We start from the raw sequence: 19,508 nt of genomic DNA, 5'->3' as shown, positions 1-19,508 counted from the left end.
TCAGATTTTAATAAAAACTATCTCAGTAATACACATAAAACTCCTTACTTTAAAAATAAATAGTTCCTTTTGTTTAAAACATATTTCTGCCTAGAGATGATGTTTGTGGATAGAACTGAATAGTGGAAAAATGCTTTGAACACTCATTGGGATTCCGTAGATCTTTCAATGTAGCTTACTTAGTATTTGATTGCATCTTTGGCCCTAGGGGGTTATTTGGTGAAAGTTAAAATTGCTTAAGCTGGCTGTGTGATGAGTAATACATACTTGGTTTTGTTCTTGTGTGGAAATGTGGAGACTGTTGATGCTTGCAAGTCATTAGGTAGTAACTGGAAGCAACCCTGCTTTGTCCTCTTCCAGCCAGCCTGTTACAACTCCTGAAGTACCTAGCAGATGGGAAGCACTTAAGTGTTCAACAAGTATGTGACAAAGTGCTTTGCCTAAATACAAATCCTTAGGATTATTTTTTTCTTCCAACCTTTTTTTTATTTTTATTTTTTTATTTTATTGATTTTTACTGAGCTCTACATTTTTCTCAGCTCCCCTCCCTTCCTCTCCCCTACCCTCAACTCTCCCCCATGGTCCCCATGCTCCCAATTTACTCAGGAGATCTTGTCTTTTCCTACTTTCCATGTAGATGAGATCTATGTATGTCTCTCTTAGTGTCCTCATTGTTGTCTAAATTCTCTGGGATTGTGATTTGTGGGCTGATTTTCTTAGCTTTATGTTTAAAAAACCACTTATGAGTGAGTACATGTGATACTTGTCTTTCTGTGTCTGGTTACCTCATTCAAAATGATGTTTTCTAGATCCATCCATTTTCCTGCAAAATTCAAGATGTCGTTATTTTTTCTCTGCTGTGTAGTACTCCATTGTGTAAATGTACCACATTTTCCTTATCCATTCTTCAGTCGAGGGCCATTTAGGTTGTTTCCAGGTTCTGGTTATGACAAACAAAGCTGCTATGAACATAGTTGAGCACATGTCCTTGTGGCACGATCGAGCGTCCTTTGGATATATACCCAAAAGTGGTATTACTGGCTCTTGAAGAAGGTTGTTTCCTAATTTTCTGAGAAATTGCCACACTGACATTCAAAGGGGCTGTACCAGCTTGCACTCCCACCAGCATAATCCTTATGATTATTTTATAAACCAGAGAATCGGCCATGCTTGAAAGTTTTGCAGTGTGCTGCTTGGCTCCCATGTTTTGATTGGTAGACTACTAAGATATAGATTTTGGTACAGTGTAGGATTGACAGTAACAAAATCAGGTTAGAAATTAACTCTGCTTTTTGTTCCCTTTATGAACATAGTTGTTCATACCTTTTCTTCCTTAATATTATCACTTGTTTTATGCAGAACAGGCCAGAGAGGCCAAATTGACTCCCATTACAATTGTTAAAGTTATAACATCAAGTGTACTGAACAGTTTCTTATTAAGGTTATTTAAAAAAAAACCAACATATCAAGATATCATTTATTTAAGGCAAGTAGAACCAGTTTTATGAAAAAAAGCCAGGAGTGGTGGCCATACATTTAATCCCGGCACTTGAGACCAAAGTGGCCTAGTCTACGTAATGAGTTTCAGGACAACCAGGACTATGTAGTGAAACTCTTGTCTCAATTAAAATAAGGAAAAAATAAGCTTTACTTATTTTAATTAATTAAAAATCAACCCCAAAGTTTTGCACTAGGTATGAAGTATATTAATTACAATATTTTTGACCAGGTGGTGGTGGCACACACCTTTAATCCCAGCACTCGGGAGGCAGAGAAAGGCTCTGTGAGTTCGAATCCAGCCTGGTCTACAAGAGTTCCAGGACAGGCTCCAAGCTACAGAGAAACCCTGTCTCGAAAACAAAACAAAATAATAATAATATATCTCAAGTGCCTACCACATGAAGGCATTCAGCAAACACTGGCTTCCTGCCTCTGTCAGCTAGGCAGGACTGTTTCTTCAGTGTTACTCATTTGACTCAGCTGTTGGGTGCTTGGCCACATAGCAATACAAGGCATGTTGCAAACATTGTATATGCCTGATTTTTTTTTTAATGGATGGTTTTAGTTTTCTTAGAACCACATCGACCTGGTGGTTACTAATTCTCAGAATTTTGACTTCTCCGCAACTGACACATGAAAAATCACCCAGTTGTAGAGAGGATCTAGGGAGCCGTGCAACAAATGTCAGACTGAAAGCGGTTCTAGTTACACTTCGTTTATAACTTCTGAGGACCAGGACATTTTTCTTCTGTGATCATGCCACTTAGATGCCTTATTTCCATGGCCTACAGTGTTCATGTTGTCTCCATTGTTGGTGGGTTCTCACTCTGGTGCGTGTGGTGGCTGCTGCTGAAGGAAGTTGCCTGCGTGAGTCTCTTGAGTGCTCCATGGCCTCTTGTGTCCCTAGACTGGTATCAGTAGGTCCTGCAGCCTCCAGCATGGCAGACATCATGCACTAGTAGGTATTTATTTCTGTAATACATGTTATATACTGGCACTATTGTAAGCTCTAAAGGTAGCTTGGTGAATTTAACAGATGTGACTCTTGACTGATAGCATTTACATTCTGACTGGAAGTAGGAACTCACACAGCCTGTAAAACAATAACCATCCCAAGCCATTTGAGAAATATAACACATCATGGTGTATGGAGTTTGATTTTAAATTTTGTATGTTGTGAGAAACACGTGACCTAAGGAGGAAATGGTGCTATAATTTTTCCCCCGTTTTCTTTCTCTTTGTAGGTAAGATGTTCCAAGTCCCTTGTAGCTCTCTTCGGAAGAAAATCAGGAGAGTTCTCTTCTCTTGCCGTAAGAACAGCCCTGTTTGACTTGCACGTTGGTGCTGTGACACTGGAAGAATTGCACACAGGCTCTTGGAGTTTCTTGTTTTCACTTGAGTGGTTAGTTCTCTGTAGATGGAGAACGATTTCATTCTTAACTGCCCTGTTTTCAAGGTATTCTCTATAGTCTGAGCTGTTTTATAAACTGGGCCACTTCCCAATGAGCTACCCAGCCAGTCCTTGCCAGGAGCTGGCTGAGAACTGTGCAGTGCGTGCAGCAGGAATGGCACAGGAAGACAGCCGTCGCGGTCAGGCGCCACCTGCCTTCTACCATGGTGCCAGCCAGGAGCTCGACCTGTCCACCAAAGTGTACAAAAGGGAGTCTGGAAGCCCTTATTCTGTGCTAGTGGACACCAAGATGAGCAAACCACATCTCCACGAGACCGAGGAGCAGCCATATTTCAGGGAGACAAGGGCAGTGTCTGATGTGCACACTGTCAAGGAAGACCGGGAGAATTCCGATGACACGGAAGAGGAGGAAGAAGTCTCTTACAAAAGGGAGCAGATCATAGTGGAGGTAAACCTTAATAATCAAACTTTAAATGTATCTAAAGGGGAAAAGGGTGTCTCTTCTCAGTCCAAAGAGACTCCTGTTCTTAAGACAAGCAGCGAGGAAGGAGAGGAAGAGAGTGAGGAGGAGGCCACAGATGACAGCAATAACTACGGAGAGAACGAACGGCAAAAGAAAAAGGAGAAGCGAGTGGAGAAAGTCAGGGTTACACAAAGGCGAACCCGAAGAGCTGCCTCTGTTGCTGCAGCTGCCACTTCCCCTGCACCTCGCACAACTCGAGGCCGTAGGAAGAGTGCAGAGCTACCCAAGCGGAAGAAGCGGGCCGCCAAGGAGCCCAAAGCTCCTGTCCAGAAAGCTAAGTGTGAAGAGAGAGAGACTCTGACCTGTGAGAAGTGCCCCAGGGTCTTTAATACTCGCTGGTACCTGGAGAAGCACATGAACGTTACTCACAGGCGCATGCAGATCTGTGATAAATGTGGCAAGAAGTTTGTCCTGGAAAGTGAGCTGTCCCTTCACCAGCAAACAGACTGTGAAAAAAACATTCAGGTAGGTCTCATCACCGAGAGGGCAAACTTTCCAGGATAGAACCTGGCTGTTCAGAGTCATCTGGTGTCTGCCCAAGAGAATAAATACAATAGAGGCTGAAGGGACTGATTTCACCAATTTATCGTTTAGACGCTGCTGCTTGGGTCTTTTCAAAACCAAGGCTTAATCCTGTCTTTCAAAAGCATTATGCTTACCTGACTCTGGACTAGTGGGAACCCAGGTTCACTGGAAGGGGGATCTGTTGTAGATGACTGACTGGGATGTAAAGTCAGCGCCGACTTTGCACTGAGAGTCACTGTTGTAGGACCTGGGCGATAATTCATTCTGGCATCTTCTGTCAAGGTGGGAGATATTGAGTGAAGGTCAGGAGTAGAGAAAGGTTCCTTGCTGTTTAAAAGGATGCCAGAGTCTAGTGCAGCTGATGGGGACAGAAACCCCGACTCAGACCTGTGGAAATGGAAGATCTCCTGCAGTGAGTTTCCTTTCACCGTGGAGAGATGGCAACAGTAAATGTGTCAAGAGGCAAGCCCATGGGAATATGCAAACCTTAAACAGAGGCTGAGCTGTTTGAAAATGTTGCTTACCTGGCAGCAGGTTATATAATGTTGCTGTGACAAACATGGTATTCAAACCAGACTGGCGTCTGGGAAAGACTGTACTATAGCAGGTTAAGAGGTGCTGAAGGTATTGCAGCTCTATTGGTTTGTGCATATGTTTGGTGTATAAATATATATATATATTCATACAAGGTAAGTCTCTTATGTTTCCATGTGTGTAATAAGCCACCATTTTGAAGCTAACTTTTTAAAAGATAAATTGTTTTACTTTTGTTTTGGGACTACTAATATTGGTGACCACCTTTAATTTTCTTTTTGACAATTGTTTTTAATCAATGACTGAGATTAGTGGTTTCCTTTAAAGGGATTTTTTTTTTTAATCTGATTTGACTTGTGTATCATGACTTGATCGAGACATTCTGGGTAAATAAAAGAAGACCCCTCAGGGTTCTCCAGCAGTTGTCTGGGCAGGCATGTCTGGGCAGGCAGTTGTTGCCAGGTCAGTCCAACGGAGCATAGTACAGTGCTGCCCCCTAGAGGTCAAATGTGGATTTCATATTGGCTCCTTACTGAAAAGACGTTCCTCATTTCTGTCTCTAGGAGCTGCTTATTTTGTAGGCTCTTTTTTTTAAAACAAAAAACATTTATTTATTTATTTATTTATTTATTTATTATGTATGTTCTGTCTGTGTGTATGCTTGCTGGCCAGAAGAGGGCACCAGACCTCATTACAGATGGTTGTGAGACACATGTGGTTGCTGGGAATTGAACGCAGGACCTTTGGAAGAGCAGGCGATGCTCAACCTCTGAGCCATCTCTCCAGCCCTATTTTGTAGATTGTTTTTCTTTTCTTTTCACTTGAATCTGCTTAGCTTTACAGGAAATAGCAGCTCTTTTCTATGAGCTCCTGTGCCTTTCCTCATTACGATGTGTGCACTTTTGTGCTTACGTTGTATGGGTTCTGTTGGATGAAAACTTTTCACATTCCTAGACTGGAGAGATGGCTCAACAGTTTGGAGCACTGTCTGCTCTTTCAGAGGACCTGAGTTTGTACCCAGCACCCACGTGGCAGCTCATAACCATTTAAACTCCAGTTCCAGGGGATCCAACACGCTCTTCTGTCCTTCTTGGGCACCAGGCACACATGCAGTATATATGCATACAGCAGGCAAAACATTCAAATACATAAATAAAAATAATTTTTTAGAAAGGAAACCCTTCACATTCCTAAAGAATTTTGCACTCTGTTTCTTCATACAGCGCCTGGCAACCTCATAATAAGGGAAAATTAACCCTTGCAGAAGAGGAGGTCACAGAGTAGCATGTCCTTTTCCAGGGCAGTGTCCAGCCAGCACCTTGTCTCTGAGCTCTTGGGTTCTTCTCTCCTGCAGTGACAGTGGTACTCAAGAGGCTTTGGTAACTGAGTTCCCTGTGCTCATTCCTCAGAGCCTAGCAGTTGTCATGCACTTTGTGATATTGTTTTGTTGATTTAGTCATACTTTATGCTTGATAGTGCAGGGTGCTAAGGAGCTATGGTCTGAGGAACCAACCATTGTGATGGAAGGAGGTCTGGGATCGGGTGAGGGGAGCAGGAGAATGGCCAGTGGTTTAGAGGTTGTATTAGCTTCTGTCAGAGGGAAACGGCAACAGAGTAAATTAGATTTAGGGAAAGTTAGTAAACCTTGAGCATTTGTTACAGTATTTTTCAAAATGTGTTCTCTAATGCAGAAGGATCTTGTTATAGTTTTCAGATCTGTAATACTTACATATCTTGCCTTTATTTGTTCTAATTTCAAACTTAACTTATGCTCTCTGGTAAATACCTCTTAACTGCATGGCACCCTGGGTAGGAAACAATTGTGTTTGCTGGTCTATGCCATAAACAAGCCTAAAGGTCTAACAGGTATGCTGGCACATACTTATGCTCCCTGTACCTGGGAGATAGAGGCGGGACCATGATTTGAGGCTGGCCTTGGCCAGATAGTAAGTTTGAGGCCACTGTGTGCAACACTGAAGTGGTAATAGCAATTAGTTCTTTGTCATTAGTGGAATTTTCCACTTCTTACCTTAGATTCTGCCATTGTTTGCATGCTCCTAAGGTATAAAAATAGATCTTGGAAAATAGAACTTACAGTTGTTGGTGTTAGAATATGGGCTTCATGGAGGAATAGGTTTTGTCAAGATTCTGACCTTGTGCTACGAATCTAAAGTAGATCCATTTCATCTGCCAGGAGGCAGAATGGCCTCCTGAAGTCTTGATAAATGAAGACCCTTTCTGTTTATCCTGCTCAGTGTGTTTCCTGTAACAAGTCCTTCAAGAAACTCTGGTCCCTTCATGAACATATCAAGATTGTCCATGGATATGCAGAAAAAAAATTTGCCTGTGAGATTTGTGAGAAGAAGTTCTATACCATGGCTCACGTGCGGAAACACATGGTCGGTAAGTCTGTCTGCCCCTCTGCTCTCTGCCTATGGCGATCTCTGGGGTTCTGTCTGCTCCACATTGGGCAGGCTGAGTACAGCCACCATCCTGCAATCAGTTTTAACGTGTTGAGACTAAATACAGCATGTCTTCAGCATCACCGAGTTGGAAAGTGCAGTATTCCCACCAGATTCTCTCCAGCGTCGCTGTTGGTTTTCCCTCTGGAGCTCTGCTGCTAGCGTGCCATGCCTGTGGCAGCTGTCTCTTCCAGGCTGGGTCTTCTAGTAGAATTGTTTTGAATTTAAATGCTTTCTGTGTTACAGCACACACAAAAGACATGCCGTTTACATGTGAAACCTGTGGAAAGTCTTTCAAGCGCAGTATGTCACTCAAGGTGCACTCCTTGCAGCATTCTGGAGAGAAACCCTTCCGATGTGAGGTAAGGAACAAGCCACACACAGGCCAGATCCACAGCTAGGGTTGTATTGATGGTGCAGCAGTGAGAATGGAGTGTGGGGTGCAAAGCACAAGGCTGTGCACTGAAGCTTCGGGTGTGCACCAGGTTTCTGTTGTTCTCTCTCTGCTAGGCAGAGAAATGTCCCCTTAGTACACAGTTGAGTTTGTTAGGGTAGCTTGGAAGTAATATGCAGTAACTGACTTTTCTTTCTCAGTGGCTCAGAGAAGTAAAGTATGAGCCAGTGATAATTACGTGAAAAAATTTCCCTTGTATTCATAACTCAGCTACGGGAACATGGCAAATCCAAACAGCTGCCATAAGCAGCTTGTGTTTTGAGTATGAAAATAAACCTGTAAGCCTGTGAGGGTAGGCTGCAGTGATGCCTCTGTGCTTGGCATCCAGCACCATCCCCTGTGTCCAATGCAGAACTGCGACGAGAGGTTCCAGTACAAGTACCAGCTCCGCTCGCACATGAGCATCCACATTGGGCACAAGCAGTTCATGTGCCAGTGGTGCGGCAAGGACTTCAACATGAAGCAGTACTTTGACGAACACATGAAGACACACACTGGTAAGGATCTCTTGGCGAAGGTACAGATAGCCCCTAGTACTTGTCGGTAGTCATTTTCGGATCTGTCTTTAAACCCAAACCATAAATTTGTTTTACTTTCCCGTTTTTTATTTTGTTTTGTTTTGTTTTTGTCTTGAGGAAAAATCTTGCTGTGCAGTCCAGGCTGATCTCAGACTCAAAGCAGTCCTCCTACCTTGGTCTTGTAGGTGCTGAGGTCAGAGGCATGTTCTACCATACCTGGGACAGACTTGCTTTGTAAATGAAAGTCTCACTTTAAGAAAGCCTGAGATATAAAAATTCATCTATAGCCAGACGGTGGCACATACTTTAAACCCAGAACCAGGGAGGCAGAGGCAGGTAGATCTTTGTGAGTTTGAAGCCTGCCTGGTCTACAGAGTAAATTCTAGGACAACCAAAAATACACAAAGAAATCCTGCCTCAAAAAAAAAAATTAATCTATAATACTGAAAATTTTCTTTTATAACTATTTTTAAAAGAGTTATTTATGTGAGTGCCTTTTGAATTTTTTTTGTTTGTTCTTTGTGACAGACTGTCATACTGAAGCACAGGTTATCCTGGAACCCATGACAATCCTCCTGCCTTTGGCTCCCGTGTGCTAGGATTACAGACAGGGGTGTTCCCACCATGTCCAACCATAAATGACTTGCTTGTTTTGTCCTCCTTTCTGAGACAGGGTCTCTCTGTTGACCAGGCTGGCCTTGTCTCAGAGTCCTGGGATTAAAGGCGTGGGATTACACACCCAGCCCTTTCAAAATTCTTAGGATTGATTGGATTTGATTTACCAAAATTCAGTATCTTTCAAGAAAACATCCACTAAATGAAGTTAATCATTTTAATCATCTCTGTGTATGTAAGGATATATGCACCATAGCATTTGATAAGAATATATATATATTCTTATCAAACCCTATAGGTAAGATAGGGTTTCTCTGTAGCCCTGGCTGTCCTGGATCGCTCTGTAGACCAGGCTGGCCTCGAACTCACAGAGACCCACGTGCCTCTGCTTCTCAAGTGCTGGGATTAAAGACTTCAGCCACTACCACCACCAGGGGATAAGAATCTTACAAACCTTTAACTCGTGTTGCTGTAAGAAGGAAAGCTACCAGATATAGTGACTGGAGTAGAGCCAGGTTCCCTGAATACTTAATACACAACAGAGTGAGCACCTGCTGCAAGGAAAAGAGGGTGGTAGCTGAAGAGACCGTGAGCTGGCACAGCGGTAGATAATGGAGAGAGACACGGTGTCCATAGGCCCCACCTGCACCATCCACCACTACCTCCCATTTTCCTCCTCTCTCCTTCCAGCATGGTAGGCTGTAAGTTGTATTTGTGCCTACTGTGACCTGTTACGTCTCCGTTTGGGGAATCAAGTGCTGTGGGTGGAAGCGTGAGTGGCAGGAACACCAACCCTGTTTGTCTGTGCTCATCCCAGGAGAGAAACCTTTTATCTGTGAAATCTGTGGCAAAAGCTTCACCAGTCGCCCCAACATGAAGAGGCACCGCAGAACTCACACAGGCGAGAAGCCTTACCCCTGTGACGTGTGTGGTCAGCGGTTCCGTTTCTCCAACATGCTGAAGGCTCACAAGGAGAAGTGCTTCCGAGTGACCAGCCCAGTGAACGTACCGCCAGCTGTCCAGATCCCTCTGTCCACGGCGCCAGCTGCTCCTGCTCCAGCTGTGGCCAACACTCCTACGAGCCCAGCCCCTGCCGTCAGTATGAACCCCGTGGGTGGCGCGCTTCCCTCAAGGCCGGTCCCACATCCTTTCTCGCACCTGCACATCCACACGCATCCACACCACGCACATCACCTCCCCATCCCACCTGTGCCTCACCTGCCCCCACCTCCGGCCCTCTTCAAGAGTGAGCCCCTAAACCACAGAGGCCAGAGTGAGGACACCTTTCTGAGACATCTGACAGAGAAGAACAGCGTGCCCCAGGCCCAGCATCATTAGCGCCAGCCAGAGTGTCATCCCCATGGTGAGTTGGCAGAAGGGGTGCAGCTGTGCCTCTCTGGGGTCTCCTTGTCTCCATGGCCCCTTCCGGACTTTGACCATTGTCCTGGGGAGCGATCAGACTGACCCAAAGGAGGGAACAAGAAGACTGCCCTCGCAACCAGGGGAACCACTGAACTACAGCCCAATCTGCTTGCATTTTCTGATGACTTTTATAAATTTCAGATACTTAGATTGTGGGATTTTATAATTTCATATCAGCGGATGAGGTATGCTTGCTTTTATATCCTGGTCTTCTCCTCAAAGAGGGGACAGGCCTGGTTTCCTTTATACTAATCGGGAAGGCTGTGAGATTAATCCAGAGCATTAACTGTATCACTGTGTAATATAATAAGTTCTTTTCAGCTTCTGGTGCTGACTGCAGTCAAGCTGGCCACAATTCACACAATATCAAGCATTATAGAGAAAATGGGAATTTTCTTCTTTGTGTAGCTCTTTTAACACACTCTTTATTTTACTACAGAAATTATTTTAGAGTTTTTGTATAGACTTTAGTAGTCTGTTTCTAAAATGAAATGTATTTCAATAAGCTGTGTAATTTTTTCAGTGTAGCTAAACCCATGTTGTAAAATAGATAAATTTTTATAATCATCAAAATGTGATTCTTAAAGATGCATATAATAACTTCTATTTCAAATTTATTCTAACATCCGTACAACACAAAGGTGCTTCTGGGGCTGGGTGAGGGTCACCAGACCAGGTTACTGCAAGAGCAAGGTTCATAAGTACTCAGGAACTTGACCATCTTTGCTGGGCATTCCGTCCATCAGCTCCCTGACATGCTCCATCCTTGGTGTCCCTTTGAGCCCCTCTGTGGATTCAGTGGGGTGGTGAGTTGGAGTAGGATCACCAAAAGCTTGTCTGATTTGAAAATCTGAGTAACATTGTGAATACCTTCAGAACGAAGTGGCAAGGTTTCCCTTCGATCACGTCTGTTTCTCACTTCTCTTAGGAACTTTGTCATACTCAGCTGTTAGGGGAAGATAAATTGGAATCTCTAATTTTGAGGTTGCTATGTTTCCCAGAACCACTAGGAGAAGCTAAATGGTGAACTGAAATCATAAGTGTGATTGCTGATAGAGGCTGAGAAATGCGAATGAGAAGACAATTGGCTTCTAAGTTTTAAAATGTCTGCAGTGTCTAAAATGGGGGTGTCACTCTGATCTGCATATGCCATTTAAATTGTAGTGAGAGGAAACCCCAGGTACTGCTGCCTCGTCCTCCACAGTTAGGCGAGGAAGGAGCAACACCCCTGCCTCTGGGCAACTTCCACAGGGCATGATCACCCTGGAGCGGATTATATAGGAAACTGAAGAGAAGGGCCGACACAGTGGTTTCAGTCAGCTGGCAAATGTGGACCACGAAACTACACGTTTTCTACTTCTTCACCTTAGAGACTGAGTTCCAAGAGTGGCCACCTCCACTTCTCTTCCTCACTTCTCTTTCCTCAGGCTCGTAAATCAGAACTTTAGCTGTTATTTATTTATCTTTGATATGAAATGTGCAGATATGCGTCACGCACTTTTTTTTCTGGCCACGTAACTCTGGAGGGGGACACGTGGACCCTGGATTGAAGTTAGGTTCCTGCTTCCACATATCATACTCTGCATTAGCTTTTGGTTTAATATTTCTAGATTTACTACAGTTTTACCTTTGTCTTCTGTAATGCATAGGAAAGATTGTGTGCTGAGACAGGAAAGTATCTCGGGACACACTTTTCCTCCAATTCTAGGCATAAATTTTAACGAATGGTAGTTTTAATATTTGCATACATTCTTGGAGCCCCCATATACCCAAGCCAAATAGGAAGCCAGTTCCTTCTCTGATCACTTCCACAGTCTCCTTTGTATCCCATGGAAAGTCTGCAGATCTACACTTTCATGTAGACATATCAATATTTCATGGTCAAGCCTATAATATTAAAATACTTTTATCAAAAAAGTATGTTATAGCTTAGTTAATTGGTTTTATCTTATTTTGTGCTAAATACAGTATTGGACAGAGATTCTAAATTCTAGACTTGAGGCTGTTGAATCAACCATTTTATGGATGTACTATGAATACTCATTGAAAAATTCAGGTAGTCAGATCTGATTTTTTTTTATTCAAATGACTATAGCCATAAGAAAGTGTCTGCTACATAGGAAATCCAGTAGTAACTCAATAACCACCACTATCCTTAACAAAAGCAGAAAGTAAGGAATTAAGAAAGTGAATTAGCACTGTCACACTGTGTAATACATTCTTACTGAAATGTATTGTAGAACATTCTAGAAATGCCAATTTTTTTCCTGGATAAGTATATCTTCCCTGACTTGGGATTTGTAAGAAACCTGTTCTTTAAAAAATTGGTCTCATCAGTGTCATGTTTGAATAATGAACATATGCATAGTGAAATTCACACCGAGATGCTTCTGAGCCCAGGGCCACAGGGTTGAGCCTGAAACATGCAGGTGCATTGGGTTTAACGTGCTGAAGACTCAAACTCAGGGTTGAAAATATGCTTGAGGTCCGCCACTAAGATGGAAGTTGCGTCATGTGTGTGCTCTCCATGTGCGCTGTGGTACCCACGGTTCTGCAGAACCTGTTCAGTTCTTGTCATCTGTTCATGGAAAAAGATCATGGAGGAGTTTGAGTTCTAAGCCCATATCTGTACTTTTGTAAAGACATAGACCTCATTTCAAAATAACAGATATTAAATTGAGGCTTTCTTGTTGCCATTTTATGCTATCTTCAAAATCACATATTGTCACAAGGATTACTTTATCTTCAAATGGTTTTTATTGTTACCAATTTACTTATATGTAGCCCAGGCTAGCCTCAAACTCACCGCTTGAGGACTGGGTCTAAAGGAGTGAACTATAACAGCCAGCACCCAGGAACTTGTTGTTGTTGTTGTTGTTTTGAGAAATGGTCTCACAAAGCTGGCCTTGAACTCCCTATGTGGAGTACATAGCCTCAAACCAATGACTCCCCCAGCTCAGCTGCCCAAGTGCTGGGATTATGGGTGCCTTCGTCACCCTGCCTGGCTTCCACGAGGGCGTTTTTGAGTTGGCATTACATTTTTAGAGGTTGGGTTGTACATCTTTTTTTCTTTTCTTATAGATTTATCATTTGGATATACACTTTTTTAGCCTAATGAAAGGCTGCTACTCTCAGATTGAGTTAGGTAGGCTCATAATGGTTAGACTTTAAAACTGAATGAAGAGAAGATGAACCATTTAATGGCATGTAGCTTCATTTTTCTGTATATTTTTTACTTAATTCTTATATTTAGCAAGTGCAGAAGTCTCCGTATAAAACTTTAATAAAATTCAGAAAAACCCTTTGAAAATCATTTCCATGTACTGTCTTAGTCCTTCAGCACGGGCCCCTTCCAGAGTTGCCTGTCTAAGAACCTCGGCTTCTGAGCGTGACCCCCCCACACACACACTGCCAAGCAGATGCAAACTCTCTGAAGCTTTGAATTTTTAACTTCTTGAATTTTTTTTTTCAGTTTTTACTGTTGTTAAATAGATATGTATTTAGTTTCATTTTTATCTCACTGGAAGATTTAAAATTTGAGAATATGAAGTAGAGAACTCCATTGCAGGGTATGTGTGTGTGTGTGTGTGTGTGTGTGTGTGTGTGTGTGTGTGGATTTATTCCTCTCTTGCAGATTTTGGTTAGGAAAACACACTATGGTAGGTGAGTTTTTATGAGAAAGAGAGAAAACCTAAAATGCCTGTCAGAAGAACCCATTTCTGTTAAAGCTCCTGTTTACGCTGCCGTACAGAAATACCACTTTTGTTGCTTTGATGGTCCACATGATAGAGATTTTAATGCTGTTCCAGACTATATGTGGAACACATCATGAAAAGAGGTATGTTAGATCTAACCATTTTATCAACTTAAAAAAAAAAATCAGTTGGAATTCTTCAAACTCTAAAGTGGAGTAAAGAATTACCAGTTTTTAAGTTTTTTTTTTCTTTACTTAAACTAAGTTAGAAAATTTCCCAAGAATTCTCTCTCCATCTTTTTCTTTCTTTTTCAGGAATAAAAGGTCATTGGCCGTTAGAAATAATGGCATCGTTACGCAGTAGCAACTCACTAGCTAATCTGCTTGTCATCCGTAGCATTCATGAGAAGTAACGCTGACCTTCCAACCCTGGAACTACCTCGATAAAGCAACCCAGAGATCCTCGCTACACTCTATGGAAGCCATAAACGTTGTCAGTCTGGCCACCTTCACAGTTCTATACTTTTGTACTCACTAAGCTTTTTTATAGACTTACATTCAGACCTTTTCATCTTAGAGGATAGCTTTTGCAAGACTCCAAGGAAAATAAAATTCCTTAAATTCCCAGCCTTGAAACTCTAGTTTCAGTAAATTTGTTTAAGAATCAGATGCCATACTATTTTTAAAAATCATGTTAAAATCAGAAGTGCTTTGCAGACCTACATATTCTGCAAACAAGTTCCTTTTTCTTGTTTCCTTGCTAGAGGCTGTGATGAAGTGGTCTTTCCACTCTGCTCACTCAGTGACATTTTCCTGGAGTTGTCTCTCTTACTGTAGCACAGGAGTGAGTAATTGCTGTCCGTCTGACCCTCTGCTGTCTATCACTCTGCTCTCGAGTGCCTTCGACAAGCCCGTGTCCTGGAGCCTTCTTTCCCTGGTCTGGATCCTACCTCTGATTGTTTCATTCTCCATGAGTATTGGAATTCACCCTTATTCCAAAGGGCTTAGCTACAAACTCACTAGAACCTGGCTGAGGATTGGGAACACATCAGTGTTTTGTTCCTCCATATTGCTGCTGGGTTACCCTTGTAGCTTCTCTGCTTGTCTTACTCCCCACATACGACACCTCTAGTACTAGAGCTGTTCTTGTCCTTTGCCACCTTTCTGTCCTTCACTGCAGGCTGGGTGTTCCTCTACAATCGAAGGTCATCCAGTGTGTCTCTGGGCCATCTTTTTCTCGTCTGAAGTCTTCCTGAATGCTGCTATTGCTGCACATCCTTTCTTTCATAAATGTTTTACAGGGTTCCTCCCGTGATCTTATTTTAGTCATAGGAATTTAAAAGTGCTCTCGGGTTAACAGAAGTCCTTTATTGATTTTTTTGATCAGCCCCTCTCATCCAGCCACCTGTCCCCCGTGCAAACCCCAGTTTATTTTCTTTTCTAGTTGTCCTCTTACAGGTCATTTCAAAAGTGTACTTGGTGTATACATATATGAAAGATGTAATAAAAAGGAAACCGAAGTGTGTTCTGTGTGTAGTATGTGCACTTCATTGATAAGAATTCCTTTAGCAACTGGCTGGTCTTGCTCATCTCAGATTAAAGTTTGTGCTGTGTAATGGGTTCATTGTCTCCTCCTAAAGTGGAAACAGATGAGCTCCTTCAGAGAGGAAATTGGAATTATTTTTTTGTAGGTGAGTGAACACTAATGAGCATTTGACCTTAGTCTTTGCTTTCTGACTTACAAGCTCTTGCCTCGATCCTTAAAGTTACTGTTACTGAGGCATCCAGGACTGATAGCTGCATGAGGCAGGCATCTCAAAGGGCAGCTGTTGATAAATTTGTAATACTTTTTGTCTGGGAACAGACAGGATGTTAATTGGTGGGGTAGTACCAAATTGTGAGAACCAGTTCAATAATATAGAGTCAAGACGTTTGAATGTTTCACTGGCTATTTAGAATGAGAGCAGTATGCAAATTGTCAGATGTAGATTCTGTACTGTAGAAGTCATTAGCTAGCTTCAGCTTGCTGTTTTCCATCCGTGGTCTAGACAGTCACTTCTGGAGCACTGGATGCCTAAAAGTACCTGCTTTTAAACCAGTCAGTTTTCTCTCCAGAGTTCCAGGCCTTCGGGTAGTGGAGAGCCATACTTACCTATCACTGGGGGGCACTACATCCCTTGGAAAGGATGGCCACTTGTTTGTGTGTTATTAGGATGCCTTTGGCCAGGTATCAGAGGGATCTTGCCCCCTCCGAAGTGTTCCGTTGCTTAACTCCAGGTTACCGTTGTCCTATTTGAGCATCTGGTGAGATCGGGAATGTGACAAATTACTTGAAAATGATTTTCATAGGAAATGGAGATACTCAAAAGGATCTGGAAGCTGGGTTTTGCTTAAGGTCAAAAGGAAATCTGATGCTTGTGCTGGCTGGTTTCAGTGGAGTCAAGAGCCTGCCTGTCCGGGTCTGAGAAGGAAGCAGCTTGTTTCTGCATCCCTGGCTCCTCTAAATGAACACAGCCTCTCCAGTCTGCCTTGTAGGTGAGCGGGGCCGTGTAGCCAGAAGCAGGGTCTCGTTCACCCTGCATAGGACCTGAGACTGCTTGGCAGCATTGGAAAGTATCTTCCCATGTATGATTCTAAGTTGAAAAGAAAGAAACAGTGTGGTGTAATAAGTGTTTACTTCTCAAGTTCTATCGCCAGATGCTCCAGAAAATCAAGTCAATTATCTTCCACAAATTTGAATATAATTTTTTTCATTCCTTGAGCTAATTCTATTCCATCTGCAGTACTTGTTTTGACCATAAGGGAGCGCTAAAGTACTTTCTTCTCAGCTTTTAATGCCCTTCTAGGGTATCCCTTGGCTCACTGATTGAATTTGAAGAAAACATTTTCACATATCTCTAAGTTCAGTAGTTGCTCCGGCCTCATGATGTTAGCAGAGATTCCTGGGTCTGAGATCTGTGTGGGCCAGGCAGCATAATCATCCAGCCTTTGTTAACACTGGTGACATGAGATTGGAAGCGAGGCCCTTGTCACGAAGGATCCAGTGTTTACTAACTAAATGCAGAGCTGAAAGGCACGCCTCTTCCCTATTTCCTCCTCTGCGTCCCATTGCAGCCCAGCACCATCCCATCTGTGACAGCAGTGGGGCTGCTGGAGTGTGTGTAAGGGCACGTGCTCTCACTTGGTCTGCTCCAATAGGTATCGGTTATACCAGGTCTTCCAGTTGAGTGGGGAGGCCTCCCACAGCATGCACCCCTTCAAGCCAGAATTTCCTTGTCTTTGGGCTCCTGGCCCTCATCAGCTCTCTGGAAATTTTGATTGTGCTCATTGAGCATCTTCAGATGAAAAGTTGGGTATTCACTAGGGGAAACACCAGCCTGTGAACATTTACCCTGTAAGATCAGGAAGTGTTTACCCGTGGAAGGGCATCCCTTATTGATTTCTTTCTTGCTGATCCCTTTTCCCCAGCAAGACCCAAGAACCTGATCAATGCCGGACGCATAGAGTTGGGGACTCCTTGTAACTCCAGCACTAGGCAGAAGTGGAATGGAAGCTGTGACCAGGTTAGGTAGCAGGTGGCTGTCCCCATACTGCTGAGGTCACTTGTGCTTTCTCTTTTCTTAAAGGAAACTCAGTTTGCTTGCCGGGAATCTTTAGTCTTAGGTTTACAAAGCTTGCTGTTGAATGTTTGTCCAAATGAGTGAGAGAAGAGAGAAGCTCCTTGCTTCTGGTCCAGCCTGCAAAGTCAAAAGATTGACTGTATAGACTGAGGCAGTGTCTCCCTGTGTCTCTGTAGAGGCACAGTTGAAGGTCAAGTCAAGGTGGAACTTAGTGAAGGAAGGTACCTGTCATGCTGTAAAGAAGCTTAAAGGACCTTGGGGGGTTGGCAGGTGGGTAGGACAGGATCTCTTGAGACGGGAAGCATGGCAGAAGAGGCGGGCTGCTTGGCCCAGGGAGCTGTGTGATGGATGGAGTTAGGCGGCCTCTGAGCTGGCCCACAATGCCTGGCGTCCGAGTCATCCTTTTTCCTAGCGTCCTGTCCAGCCCCCGCGGTGATAAGTTTCTTCCTGTGTTAAGTATACCAATATTTTTTTAGCAATGAAATGCACTTTTTTATTTCAACTCAATCATGATTTTAAGTATAAAAAATTTATAGATTGTTAAAACTACTTTTTTGTGTATTTTTAACCACTCAATGTAGCATTGTATATTTTATTCTTATTAAGACTCTGGTACAAGGTGTGCCATATAATGATTTTTTTCCCAACATGCTGGGCCTTTGGATGTGTACGGTAACCAACTTCATGCTAATGTTCAAAGTAAAAGAGAAGAAAAAGTAGCCATATTCCTATGTGTCTTTCTTCATTTCTTCCTTAAGCTCAGATGACATTCTGAGGGTCCCTTGGTTAATGACTGCTCATTTTATATAAAATAATCCTGCAAGCCACACCTGGATTATTGGTTGGTATCTCTGGTTGGTAGCACCTATCCCAAGCCCCAAATCCTGCCTGAACTTTTATGAATAGCATATTTCTTGTCACTTGCCCGCCCAGTCCTGGAGATTGCATCCCGGGCTTGTGCACATTGGGCCAGCTGTGCTGCTGCTACCTCCTCAGCCCTCGTCTCACTTTGGATTTTGACCCAGGGTCTTATTAAGTTGCCCAGGCTAGCCCTGAACTCACTCCAGAACTCAGGCATGCCATCCTCTTGTCTCAGCCTCCTGAGTATCTGGGCTCACAGGTCTGCACCACCAGGTTCAGCTGAGTGACATGCCTCCCAGGCTGTTGACCACAGTTAGCCTGATGTCCCCTCTGCAGTGTTGCTGCCTTGCTGCTCCTCGGCTGCAGTAACACTGCCCTGACCAACTGAGCAGGAATCACAGAACTTCCGAGGGGGTGTTTGGGAAAGGATCAGGATTGGCTGTGACCCAGCTAAACACAGGGCAGACAGCTTATCAAGTGTAGTTAGTGAACGGTAGCAATTGGAAATTCAGTACTCGATGTAGCTCCTTTCCTCACCCCCACCCAGTTCAGTCCCTCAGGTAGTCACACCACCTGTGTCCATTGAGTGCTTGGATCTAGGACCTAGAGAGTCAGCAGTGGGCAAGGTAGGGAGTCCTTACTGTCTGGGAGCGTGCTTTCCAGTGGAGACGGGCTGACAAGTATTTATGTCAACTGAGTTTGAAACCAAAGCCTGTAATTTAGCCACTTGGGAGGCTGAGGCAAGAGGATCACAAAGTCGAAGGTTGCCTGGAAAACTTAGCGAGACCCTGTTTCAAACATATAAAACAAGAAGAGCTCTAGAGTTGGTGTTGAGTGATTAGAGTGATTAGACCTGGCATGAGTAAGATCCTGGGTGCTATGCTTAGCACTGGGGAGGGGGCATGTATATATTTAAAATTATGTAATGTGGTTTCAGGTGATGTGGGTCCCTGCAACCTGAAGCTTGCCCTCTGAGATAGGGCTGTGCCAGCTGGAAGATAAGCCAGCTTTGTCACAAGCCCTCCCAGCTCACATCCACCCTGTTTGTTCCTTTTCCAGGGTTCCAATTAGGGTTCAGTGTCTCGGAAGGAAACCTTATTGTTCACATTTCCCTCTGTTTGAAACCTCTCAGAATGGAACAGAGCTGTGTGTGTGTGTGTGTGTGTGTGTGTGTGTGTGTGTGTGTGTGTGTGAAGGTGCCCTAGGAGGCCAGAAAGAGGGTGTCAGTTCCCCAGACCTGAAGTTACTGGTAGTTATGAGCTACCCTTTGTGGGCACTGAGGGTTCTTAACTGCTGAGTCACCTCTCCAGCCCTTTTGTATCTGACAGATACTAACACACTGTTTTGTTTTGGGTTTTTTTGAGCCAAA

At 43.4% G+C, this 19,508-nt stretch overlaps 1 protein-coding gene across 2 annotated transcripts in view; it reads left to right on the top strand.

Moving 5' to 3' along the window:
- Znf652 (zinc finger protein 652) overlaps nucleotides 1–17,997 on the top strand; it is a 55,012-nt gene extending 37,015 nt beyond the window's left edge. The window contains exons 2-7 of one of the 2 annotated variants that reach the window (XM_085695683.2): nucleotides 2,745–3,899; nucleotides 6,749–6,896; nucleotides 7,202–7,317; nucleotides 7,762–7,906; nucleotides 9,360–9,905; nucleotides 13,974–17,997. In XM_085695683.2, the coding sequence (XP_085551809.1) occupies nucleotides 3,003–3,899; nucleotides 6,749–6,896; nucleotides 7,202–7,317; nucleotides 7,762–7,906; nucleotides 9,360–9,880 (1,827 nt within the window). In that variant the 5' untranslated portion in view covers nucleotides 2,745–3,002 and the 3' untranslated portion in view covers nucleotides 9,881–9,905; nucleotides 13,974–17,997. Of the gene's footprint in view, nucleotides 1–2,744; nucleotides 3,900–6,748; nucleotides 6,897–7,201; nucleotides 7,318–7,761; nucleotides 7,907–9,359 lie in introns of both variants that reach the window. The other variant, XM_085695681.2, reaches the window with a different exon arrangement.
- The last annotated feature ends 1,511 nt before the right edge of the window (nucleotides 17,998–19,508 follow it).

The sequence above is a fragment of the Myodes glareolus genome, chromosome 9 (assembly GCF_982192425.1).
Source record: "Myodes glareolus chromosome 9, mMyoGla1.1, whole genome shotgun sequence".
NCBI classification, from domain to species: domain Eukaryota; kingdom Metazoa; phylum Chordata; class Mammalia; order Rodentia; family Cricetidae; genus Myodes; species Myodes glareolus.
The sequence above is the reverse complement of the archived record's forward strand: the minus strand, read 5'-3'. Positions and strand labels throughout refer to the sequence as shown.